We start from the raw sequence: 13,210 nt of genomic DNA, 5'->3' as shown, positions 1-13,210 counted from the left end.
TTATCATCGAATGACAGCCTACCTCGCCAAATGGGTGATTTAACAAGCGCATTCGCGAAAAAAGCACTGTCGTTGCACCAATGTGTACCTAACCATGAACATCAATGACTTTCTTAAAATCAATACACAAATATATATTTTAAACTGGCATATTTAGTTAATATTGCCTGCTAACATGAATTTCTTTTAACTAGGGAAATTGTGTCACTTCTCTTGCGTTCTGTGCAACAGAGTCAGGGTATATGCAGCAGTTTGGGCCACCTGGCTCGTTGCGAACTGTGTGAAGACCATTTCTTCCTAACAAAGACAGCCAACTTCGCCAAACGGGGGATGATTTAACAAAAGCGCATTTGCGAAAAAAGCACAACCGTTGCACGAATGTATCTAACCATAAACATCAATGCCTTTCTTAAAATCAATACACAGAAGCATATATTTTTAAACCTGCATATTTAGTTAAAAGAAATTAATGTTAGCAGGCAATATTAACTCGGGAAATTGTGTCACTTCTCTTGCGTTCATTGCACGCAGAGCCAGGGTATATGCAACAGTTTGGGCCGTCTGGCTCGTTGCGAACTAATTTGCCAGAATTTTACATAATTATGACATAACATTGAAAGTTGTGCAATGTAACAGCAATATTTAGACTTATGGATGCCACCCGTTAGATAAAATACGGAACGGTTCCGTATTTCACTGAAAGAATAAACATTTTGTTTTCAAAATTGTAGTTTCCGGATTTGACCATATTAATGACCAAAGGCTCGTATTTCTGGTTGTTATTATATTATAATTAAGTCTATGATTTGATAGCGCTGTCTGACTGAGCGGTGGTAGGCAGCAGCAGGCTCTTAAGCATTCATTCAAACAGCACTTTCCTGTGTTTGCCAGCAGCTCTTCGCAATGTTTCAAGCATGTTTATGACTTCAAGCCTATCAACTCCCGAGATTAGGCTGGCAATACTAAAGTGCCTATTAGAACATCCAATAGTCAAAGATATATGAAATACAAATGGTATAGAGAGAAATAGTCCTATAATAACTACAACCTAAAACTTCTTACCTGGGAATATTGAAGACTCATGATAAAAGGAACCACTAGCTTTCATATGGTCTCATGTTCTGAGCAAGGAACTTAAACGTTAGATTTTTTACATGGCACATATTGCACTTTTACTTTCTTCTCCCACACTTTTTTCCATTATGTAAACCAAATTGAACATGTTTCATTATTTATTTGAGACTAAATTGATTTTATTGATGTATTATATTAAGTTAAAATATGTGTTCATTGTTCATTCAGTATTATTGTAATTGTCATTATTACAAATATATATATAAAATATCGGCTTTTTTTGGTTCTCCAATAATCGGTATCTGTATCGGCGTGGACAAATCACAATCGGTCGACCTCTAGTAAATTCCATTGAAATGTGCCGCCCTGCCGAAGTCGTCACTGACATGAGAATGAGAGCAATATAAATGGAAACCCCACACACTGACGCTGAAACTGTTCACGCTGTTGCCAGGCAAACATTCAGACAAAACCAATCAAGGCACCACGAATGGTGAACACAGATAGCCCCATAGCATGCAAATACTGTCGAAATGCACACGCAAGACACAAAGACCACTGCCCTGCCTATGGAAAGCCATGTAGAGCTTGTGGAACTAATAATCCCTTTGCAAAAGTGTGTCTCAAAAACAAAAGAAATGTGAGTGAGGGCAAGAGTCACAGTGTTGATGATGTCACTCAATGTTCAGAACAGTGAAAGTGACATTTACATGCATGAATCCATTGGGGTTGTACACTCAAGACGGAAGAAATTGTTTGTGACACTACGATAACACAACAAGCGGCAACAAAGTCAACTGGATTCCGGTGCTACATGCAACGTAATCAATCTGGCACCTGACACACATCTCTTGCCCAGCGATACTAGACTAAAGTTGTACTCAGGAGAGCTAATGAGCTCTATGGGCATCTTTGAAACTGAATGTGTTATTCGGGGACACAAATACAAGCTGGAGTTTGAGATCGTGAAAAGCAGTCAACATCCACTCCTCTGAGGCTATACATGTGAACGCCTCGAACTGATGCAGTTCCCCGTACCAAATGACCTGCACATTGTGGAGCATGTCCAGCATGGATCCCCTCCAAAGAACAACTACTCAGCAGATATGACGATGTATTCAACAGACCTGTTGAATCAGTACCTGCAGGGGTACATTTTAAATTGGATGACAGTGTTACTCCAGTCCATTGCAATGAAAGTATGAGGGCAATGGCCACATGACATCTGTGACTGAACCAACTGACTGGATCAGCAATATGGTCATAGTGAAAAAAACAGAGAAGCTGAGAGTCTGCATCGACCCAACGCATCTGAACCAAGAACTGAAACGTTTCCACTACATCATGCCGACACTGAAGGATGTCCTCTACAAGCTTCCCAAGGCCAGGATTTTCACCCCTTTGGTGTCTCCAAGGCGCCTGAGGTAGACCAACACAAGCAGCACAAGTTACTGGCTGGGCTCAAGGACATTGATCCTATTGCTGATGATGTCTTGATTGTAGGTTGCGGTGGCACAGACAAAGAAGCAGTATGCAACCACGATGTGAAGCTCCTGGCACTGATGGAGCATTGCTGATCAGTTAAGCTGCGCCTTGGCCTGAAGAAGCTGCAGCTCAAGGTGAAAGACGTCCACTTCCATGGTCACATTCTCTCAGCCATAGGCCTGAAGCCAGACCCAGACAAAGTCAGAGCGATCCTCGACACGCCAAACCCGTCTGATGCAAAAGTAGGGCAGCGTCTCATCGGCACACCTATCAGCGGTCTGCTGGTGGACTAAGACACACCATGGCACTGGCTATCCAAACACGAGGCCACAGTGCAAGAGATTCGATCTCTGGCTTCATCCATGCCTGTGTTGCGCTACTACGACGTTACGAAGCCTGTCACAATCCAGAGCGACTCCAGGCAATGTGGACTTGGATGCTGCCTTAGGCAAGAAGGCCAGCCCGTTGCATTTGCCTCGAGAGCGCTCAGCCCCACCAAACAAAACTATGCATAAATTGAGAAAGAGTGCCTCAGCATGGTCTATAAGCCAGTGATTCCATCACGACTTATATGGTCACAGCTGAAATTGACCACAAACCACTCATTGCCATATTCAGTAAACCTCTCCTCAACGAGCCCAAGATGCTTCAAAACATGCTCCTGACTCTGCAAAATTACAGCCTGAAGGTCATCTACAAGCCAGGACCAGAGATGTATACACACTGAGCAGGGCAACAGCACAATGTACAGGCAGAGGCACTGCCTATCAGTGACATGCCATATGTTTGCTACAGCAGGAACAACAAGATGTTCAACAGATCAATCAGGCAGACTACTTGAACATCACAGATCACCACAGATCAGACAACACACTGACAAGGCCGAACACCTGCAGTCACTGAAGTCCATGGTTTTCACAGGTTGGCCATACTGAAGGAGGAGACACCTTTCACATCGAGAGAATAATGGACCTTTCGAGACGGGATCAGCGTGCAAAATGGCATCTTGTTCAGAGATCAGAAGATCATATCTCCAAATCACTACGTCCAGAGATGTTTACCCGCATACACTCCAGTCACATTGGAGGTGCTATCACCAGGCACGCAAAACATTATACTGGACAAACAGGCAAGCAGAAATGAAAGACTTTGTCAGCAGCTGTACCACGTGCAACGAGTACGCTCATGAACAGCAAAAGGAAACCATGATGTCAGATGGCCCACAAGGGCCTGGCAAATCATCAGCATGGACTTATTCAGCCACAGGTGAAAGGACTGTCTTCTCATTGTTGATCACTACTCTGACTTTTGGAAAATTGAACTGCTCCCTGACTTGTTTGCAGAGATGGTCATAAAGCGCTGCAAGGCGCAGTTTGTAAGGCAGGGGCAGCCTGACAAGGTAATTACAGACAATGGCCCACAATTCACTGCACGGTTCAAGTGTTTCGCCTCAGAATGGGAGTTTGACCACGTGACCTCCTCTTCAAGGCACCCATAAGCAAATGCAAGGCAGAGTCAGCTGTCAAGATTGCAAGAAACCTGTTACACAGGGCCTTGCATAATAGCAACGACCACTGATATAAACCTGTTACGCAGGGCTTTGCATGATAGCAACGACCCCTGATAGAAACATGTTATGCAGGGCCTTGCGTGACGGAAATGACCCCTTGAAAGGACAGTAGCCCAGCACAATGCCTTCTGTCCTGATGTCTGAAGACTACCATCCCTGTAGCCAACAAGCTACTTGAGCCCTGCGTCATGGTTGGCGTCACGGACAAACTACGTCACAGAAAGCAGCTCGCTAAGTGCTTCTACGACCGGACTGCTTGAGACCTACCAGAGCTGGAGGTGAAACGATAAGGATGAAACCGCTGTCGGGAGACCACTCAGGATTTTGGAGCCCGGGCACGTGCCTACAGAGAGTAGCACCACATTATTACCTGCTGGATGTTGGTGGCTCCCTCTAACGTTGTAGTCAGGTGGATCTGCGCGTAGCAGAGCAGACAAACCAGAACACACCATACACTCACCTAGATGAGCTGGATCACAGTCCATGCCTAAAGGCAAGGGGTGCAGAATTGAGACATGAGCCAACTGAGGGTGAGGCTTCTACCTCACCAGGCTCACCAGCTCGTGACCCTTGACCTACCCCTGTCAGAGCCCATACTTACTCACAGGTGGTTCGGCTGTGGAAGCCACCGGAGAGACTTACTCTGTAAGGAAGTGACTGTGTTAACCTGTCCTCTGTTACATAAAACAATAGTTTTATGAAAAGAGGAAGACGACAACTGAAGTAAAAATAAAATGTAATTAATTGTAATTTGTTATGACTTGAGTGTTAAAAACGTAATGTTATGCTGTTATGTTTGCACTTTCTAATGAAAAGGATGATGTTACGGAGTCTAGTTGATAGGTAATCGACTAGCTGGGCTGCTCCCCGGACCCTGTATGTAGGGACTTGTACAATACTTGAACATGACTATTGAACTTGACATTTGTGTCTGTCTTTATTATTTAATCTGACATATCATACAGAAACAGAGACAGACAGAGAGTGAGAGAGAAAGAGACAAAGAGTGATTGTGAGGGATGTCTGTGAGTATGTATTTTTCCCTCCTGTTGTTAAGGTGACACCCATAATTCCCCCTTCACATTTTTGAGTCTCAATTATCTTAAAACATAGTGTGTAAAATGCTGAAATACTTACTTTACTGTAACTCTCTAAAGAGATTGGCTATATGTCCGTCTGACCTTCTCATCCTACTGTATTTCTACTGTTGGTAGTACCCAGGTACTATCCAATCATGAGTCAGCATTTTCATTTCCGTAAAACTGCTGCTCCATGCAGCCTCCACAGACATAAAGTCATTTCTTTAGCACTTGTCTTTATTACTATGATATTATTATGGTATTATTAAACAGTATTATTATAGTATACTGTAAGTTGTACTTAATGTAATATAACGTGGCACCATGTCTCCTCTCTCAGCACGTAGGCTGTGACAACATCCTGAGCTCAGATGCCAAGGAGGACCGCTGTCGGGTGTGTGGAGGGGACGGCAGCACCTGTGAGGCCACAGAGGGACTGTTCAATGACTCTCTGCCCAGAGGAGGTAAGCCCAAGGCTGGGGACAGAACCTGATAGGGCTCCTTACTTCAGGTGTGCAAATGTTTAAGTTCCATACAAAGAAAAAGGGAGTGTATTGTGTAAAGAAGAGAAGCGTAGAGAAGAGTGTATAGTGTACAGAAGACAGGAGTAGAGAAGAAGAGTGTATAGGGTACAGAAGACAGGAGTAGAGAAGAAGAGTGTATATTGTACAGAAGACAGGAGTGGAGAAGAGTGTATAGTGTACAGAAGACAGGAGTAGAGAAGAGTGTATAGTGTACAGAAGACAGGAGTAGAGAAGAAGAGTTTATAGTGTATAGAAGACAGGAGTAGAGAAGAAGAGTGTATATTGTACAGAAGACAGGAGTGGAGAAGAGTGTATAGTGTACAGAAGACAGGAGTAGAGAAGAGTGTATAGAGTACAGAAGACAGGAGTAGAGAAGAAGAGTGTATAGTGTACAGAAGACAGGAGTAGGGAAGTTTAGAAGAGTGTATAGTGTACAGAAGACAGGAGTAGAGAAGAAGTGTGTATAGTGTATAGGAGACAGGAGTAGAGAAGAAGAGTGTATAGTGTACAGAAGACAGGAGTAGAGAAGAAGAGTGTATAGTGTACAGAAGACAGGAGTAGAGAAGAAGAGTGTATAGTGTACAGGAGTAGAGAAGAAGAGTGTATAGTGTACAGAAGACAGGAGTAGGGAAGTTTAAAAGAGTGTATAGTGTACAGAAGACAGGAGTAGGGAAGTTTAGAAGAGTGTATAGTGTACAGAAGACAGGAGTAGAGAAGAAGTGTGTATAGTGTATAGAAGACAGGAGTAGAGAAGAAGAGTGTATAGTGTACAGAAGACAGGAGTAGAGAAGAGTGTATAGTGTATAGAAGACAGGAGTAGAGAAGAAGAGTGTATAGTGTACAGAAGACAGGAGTAGAGAAGAGTGTATAGTGTATAGAAGACAGGAGTAGAGAAGAGTGTATAGTGTACAGAAGACAGGAGTAGAGAAGAAGAGGTTATAGTGTACAGAAGACAGGAGTAGAGAAGAGTGTATAGTGTACAGAAGACAGGAGTAGAGAAGAAGAGTGTATAGTGTACAGAAGACAGGAGTAGAGAAGAGTGTATAGTGTACAGAAGACAGGAGTAGAGAAGAAGAGTGTATAGTGTACAGAAGACAGGAGTAGAGAAGAGTGTATAGTGTATAGAAGACAGGAGTAGAGAAGAAGAGTGTATAGTGTACAGAAGACAGGAGTAGAGAAGAAGTGTATAGTGTACAGAAGACAGGAGTAGAGAAGAGTGTATAGTGTATAGAAGACAGGAGTAGAGAAGAAGAGTGTATAGTGTACAGAAGACAGGAGTAGAGAAGAGTGTATAGTGTATAGAAGACAGGAGTAGAGAAGAAGAGTGTATAGTGTACAGAAGACAGGAGTAGAGAAGAAGTGTATAGTGTACAGAAGACAGGAGTAGAGAAGAGTGTATAGTGTACAGAAGACAGGAGTAGAGAAGAAGAGTGTATAGTGTACAGAAGACAGGAGTAGAGAAGAGTGTATAGTGTATAGAAGACAGGAGTAGAGAAGAAGAGTGTATAGTGTACAGAAGACAGGAGTAGAGAAGAAGTGTATAGTGTACAGAAGACAGGAGTAGAGAAGAAGAGTGTATAGTGTACAGGAGTAGAGAAGAAGAGTGTATAGTGTACAGAAGACAGGAGTAGAGAAGAAGTGTATAGTGTACAGAAGACCGGAGTAGAGAAGAGAAGAAGCGTTTATAGTGGAGAGAATATAGGAGTACAGAAGAGAAGAGTTTATAGTGTAGAGAAGAAAAGTGTATAGAGAAGAGTAAATTATGTTTCTGAGAATGTCCGCTACTCTGTGCGAACTGAATGCTGCCAAACACTGCACATTTGTAATCACTTTCCGGGAGACACATCCCCATGCTGAAAAGCAAGGTGAAAACTATTTTTGGCAGAGCAGCCCTGTCCAAGGGCCAACAGAGCAATGTAGCCAAAACACTTAATTTGTCATGGAAATCTTTCCCCCCTTTGTCACCCAATGATAAAGCATATGTTTTTGGGAGTTGAGAAACATGTTGTCAAAACATAAATGGAAGAATAATATATTCACATTAACTACATCATCCAATGAAGAACTGTGGAGATATGGCTTCATCCTGGCACTGGGTCCTAGACTAGTTGAGATATGGCTTCATCCTGCCACTGTGTCATAGACTAGTGGAGATATGGCTTCATTCTGGCTCCAGGTCCAAGACTAGTTGAGATATGGCTTCATTCTGGCTCTGGGTTCAAGACTAGTGAAGATATAGCTTCCCGCTCTGCCCTCAGACAAACCATCAAACATGCAAGGACTAAGGACTAAGATTGAATCCTACTACACCGGCTTTGACGCTCGTCGGATGTGGCAGGGCTTGCAAACTTTTACGGACTACAAAGGGAAACCCAGCCAGGAGCTGCATAGTGAAGCAAGCCAACCAGATGAGCTAAATGCCTTTTATGCTCGCTTCGAGGCAAGCAACACTGAAGCATGCATGAGAGCACCAGCTGTTCCGGACAACTCCGTAGCCTACGTGAGCAAGACCTTTAAACAGGTCAACATTCACAAGGCCACGGGGCTATACGGATTATCAGGACTTATACTCAGAGCATGCGCGGACCAACTGGCAAGTGTCTTCACTGACATCTTCAACCTCTCCTTGACCGAGTCCGTAATGTGTCAATGACTACCGTCCTGTAGCCCTCACGTTGGTAGCCATGAAGTGCTTTGAAAGGCTGGTCATGGCTCACATCAACACCATCATCCTGGAAACCATTAGACCCACACCAATTTGCATACCGCCCCAACAGATCCACAGATGACGCAATCTCAATTGCACTCCACACTGCCCTTTCCCACCTGGACAAAAGGAACACCTTTGTGAGAATGCTGTTCATTGACTACAGCTTAGCGTTCAACACCATAGTACCCTCAAAGCTCATCACTAAGCTAAGGACCCTGGGACTAAACACCTCCCTCTGTAACTGGATCCTGGACTTCCTGAAGGGCAGCCCCCAGGTGGTAAGGGTAGGCAACAACACATCTGCGCGCTGAAGCTCAACACAGGTCCCCTCAGGGGTGCATGCTTAGTCCTCTCCTGTACTCCCTGTTCATCCACGACTGCGTGAGCAAGCATGACTCCAACACCATCATTAAGTTTGCTGATAATGATGAGACAGCCTATAAGGAGGAGGTCAGAGACCTGGCAGTGTAGTGCCAGGACAACAACCTCTCCCTCAACGTGAGCAAGACAAAGGAGCTGATCGTGAACTACAGGAAGAGGAGGGCCGAACCTGCCCCCATTCACATTGACGGGGCTGTAGTGGAGCAGGTCGAAAGGGGTCCACATCACCAACAAACTGTCATGGTCCAAACACACCAAGACAGTCATGAAGAGGGCACAACAACAGTCATGGTCCAAACACACCAAGACAGTCATGAAGAGGGCACAACAACAGTCATGGTTCAAACACACCAAGACAGTCATGAAGAGGGCACAACAACAGTCATGGTCCAAACACACCAAGACAGTCATGAAGAGGGCACAACAACAGTCATGGTCCAAACACACCAAGACAGTCATGAAGAGGGCACAACAACAGTCATGGTCCAAACACACCAAGACAGTCATGAAGAGGGCACAACAACAGTCATGGTCCAAACACACCAAGACAGTCATGAAGAGGGCACAACAACAGTCATGGTCCAAACACACCAAGACAGTCATGAAGAGGGCATCAACAGTCATGGTCCAAACACACCAAGACAGTCATGAAGAGGGCACAACAACAGTCATGGTCCAAACACACCAAGACAGTCATGAAGAGGGCACAACAACAGTCATGGTCCAAACACACCAAGACAGTCATGAAGAGGGCACAACAACAGTCATGGTCCAAACACACCAAGACAGTCATGAAGAGGGCACAACAACAGTCATGGTCCAAACACACCAAGACAGTCATGAAGAGGGCACAACAACAGTCATGGTCCAAACACACCAAGACAGTCATGAAGAGGGCACAACAACAGTCATGGTCCAAACACACCAAGACAGTCATGAAGAGGGCACAACAACAGTCATGGTCCAAACACACCAAGACAGTCATGAAGAGGGCACAACAACAGTCATGGTTCAAACACACCAAGACAGTCATGAAGAGGGCACAACAACAGTCATGGTCCAAACACACCAAGACAGTCATGAAGAGGGCACAACAACAGTCATGGTCCAAACACACCAAGACAGTCATGAAGAGGGCACAACAACAGTCATGGTCCAAACACACCAAGACAGTCATGAAGGGGCACAACAACAGTCATGGTCCAAACACACCAAGACAGTCATGAAGAGGGCACAACAACAGTCATGGTCCAAACACACCAAGACAGTCATGAAGAGGGCACAACAACAGTCATGGTCCAAACACACCAAGACAGTCATGAAGAGGGCACAACAACAGTCATGGTCCAAACACACCAAGACAGTCATGAAGAGGGCACAACAACAGTCATGGTCCAAACACACCAAGACAGTCATGAAGAGGGCACAACAACAGTCATGGTCCAAACACACCAAGACAGTCATGAAGAGGGCACAACAACAGTCATGGTCCAAACACACCAAGACAGTCATGAAGAGGGCACAACAACAGTCATGGTCCAAACACACCAAGACAGTCATGAAGAGGGCACAACAACAGTCATGGTCCAAACACACCAAGACAGTCATGAAGAGGGCACAACAACAGTCATGGTCCAAACACACCAAGACAGTCATGAAGAGGGCACAACAACAGTCATGGTTCAAACACACCAAGACAGTCATGAAGAGGGCACAACAACAGTCATGGTCCAAACACACCAAGACAGTCATGAAGAGGGCACAACAACAGTCATGGTCCAAACACACCAAGACAGTCATGAAGAGGGCACAACAACAGTCATGGTCCAAACACACCAAGACAGTCATGAAGAGGGCACAACAACAGTCATGGTCCAAACACACCAAGACAGTCATGAAGAGGGCACAACAACAGTCATGGTCCAAACACACCAAGACAGTCATGAAGAGGGCACAACAACAGTCATGGTCCAAACACACCAAGACAGTCATGAAGAGGGCACAACAACAGTCATGGTCCAAACACACCAAGACAGTCATGAAGAGGGCACAACAACAGTCATGGTCCAAACACACCAAGACAGTCATGAAGAGGGCACAACAACAGTCATGGTCCAAACACACCAAGACAGTCATGAAGAGGGCACAACAACAGTCATGGTCCAAACACACCAAGACAGTCATGAAGAGGGCACAACAACAGTCATGGTCCAAACACACCAAGACAGTCATGAAGAGGGCACAACAACAGTCATGGTCCAAACACACCAAGACAGTCATGAAGAGGGCACAACAACAGTCATGGTCCAAACACACCAAGACAGTCATGAAGAGGGCACAACAACAGTCATGGTCCAAACACACCAAGACAGTCATGAAGAGGGCACAACAACAGTCATGGTCCAAACACACCAAGACAGTCATGAAGAGGGCACAACAACAGTCATGGTCCAAACACACCAAGACAGTCATGAAGAGGGCACAACAACAGTCATGGTCCAAACACACCAAGACAGTCATGAAGAGGGCACAACAACAGTCATGGTCCAAACACACCAAGACAGTCATGAAGAGGGCACAACAACAGTCATGGTCCAAACACACCAAGACAGTCATGAAGAGGGCACAACAACAGTCATGGTCCAAACACACCAAGACAGTCATGAAGAGGGCACAACAACAGTCAGGAGACTGAAAAGAAAAGCTTTGGCATGGGTCCCCAGATCCTTAAAAAGTTCTACAGCTGCACCATCAATAGCATACTGACCGGTTGCATCCCCGCCTGGTATGGCAACTGCTCGGCATCTGACCGTAATGCACTACAGAGGGTACTGCGTAGGGACCGGTACATCACTGGGACCAAGCTTCCTGCCATCCATGACCTCTATACTTGGCGGTGTCAGAGGAAGGCTCAAAAAATTGTCAAAGACTCCAGTCACCCAAGTCATAGACTTTTCTCTCTGCTTCCGGTACGGCAAGCAGTACCGGAGCACCAAGTCTAGGTCCATAAGGCTCCTTAACAGATTCTACCCCCAAGCTATAAGACTTCTGAACAATGAATCAAATGGCCACCTGGACTATTTGCATTGACCCTCCCCCTTTGTTTTTACACTGCTGCTACTCACTGTGTATTATGTATGCATAGTCACTTCACCCCTACCTACATGTACAAATGACCTTGACTAACCGTACCCGCACATTGATTCTGTACCGGTACTCCCTGTATACTCCCTGTATATAGCTTCGTTGTTTTATTGTGTTACTTTTTATTTTATTTTTACTTTAGTTTATATAGTAAATATTTTCTTAAATAAATTTTTTTGAACTGCATTGTTGCTTAAGGGCTCGTAAGTAAGCATTTCACGGTAAGGTTGTTGTATTCAGGGCATGCGACAAATACAATTTGATTTGATTTGATTTTAATAGACAAAAACACATTTTCCTTCTGTGCTGTGTCTGTAATGGTTTTGTCCCCTTCTCTTCCAGGCTACATGGAGGCTGTTCAGATACCAAGGGGGTCAGTCCACATAGAAATCAAAGAAATTGCCATGTCCAAAAACTACATCGGTAAGGGATCTCTTTCATACACTATAAAATGAAACCAACAAGAAAAGTGACCATCGTCATTATAAGAAATAAGATTATTTCATTATTTTGATGACCCTTTATTTCTTATCATTCTATCCCTCTGTGAATGTTAAGAGTCATTATGGCCTGTCCTTAACTCCACACAACTTTTGAACAGTAATGGAAAGCAGTGTGAAATCAACCTGTATAATATTAGCAGTTTGGTTCTGTTCTTTGTTTAAAGATTCAGTCTTCCTCATCCTTTAGTGCTTTCTCAGTCTAGAGCAGAGCAGACGATGCCATGAAGTAGTTTTAACTCCCACTAAATGATTAGCTTCAACATTATTAAGACTATTCCGTGCATGTCCAGAGGTAGTCTTGGCGTTAGTCTCTCCGTCTTAGTTCCAGACTAAACAGAAAAACAATCAAACAAGGGGACTTAATATAGTGTTGTTGTCAGATCTGACATTAACTAGAGACAGCCGTGTGACAGAGTGGTGAAGTTTACTGCTGAGGGTGTTGTTGGAGGACTGAAGTCAGGCTTTGAAACGTCAAGCGTCATTAGAGTTACAGACATGTGGTGACAGCCCTGTGGTGACAGCTTTGTAGTGACAGCTCTGTGGTGACAGCCCTGTTGTGACAGCCTTGTGGTGACAGCTCTGTTGTGACAGCCTTGTGGTGACAGCCCTGTGGTGACAGCTCTGCGGTGACAGCCCTGCGATGACAGCTCTGTGGTGACAGCTCTGTGGTGACAGCCATGTGGTGACATCTCAGTGGTGACAGCCATGTGGTGACATCTCAGTGGTGACAGCCATGTGGT

At 44.6% G+C, this 13,210-nt stretch overlaps 1 protein-coding gene across 1 annotated transcript in view; it reads left to right on the top strand.

The window, feature by feature from the left end:
* Positions 1-13,210, top strand: part of LOC135548216 (A disintegrin and metalloproteinase with thrombospondin motifs 6-like) — a 170,398-nt gene that overhangs the window by 116,112 nt on the left and 41,076 nt on the right. Inside the window, exons 16-17 of the mRNA XM_064977577.1 lie at positions 5,549-5,672; positions 12,310-12,390. Coding sequence (XP_064833649.1) covers positions 5,549-5,672; positions 12,310-12,390 — 205 coding nt within the window. The remainder of the gene's footprint in view (positions 1-5,548; positions 5,673-12,309; positions 12,391-13,210) is intronic.

The sequence above is a fragment of the Oncorhynchus masou genome, chromosome 11 (genome assembly GCF_036934945.1).
Source record: "Oncorhynchus masou masou isolate Uvic2021 chromosome 11, UVic_Omas_1.1, whole genome shotgun sequence".
NCBI lineage: Eukaryota > Metazoa > Chordata > Actinopteri > Salmoniformes > Salmonidae > Oncorhynchus > Oncorhynchus masou.
This window is presented reverse-complemented; position numbering and strand designations above follow the sequence as displayed.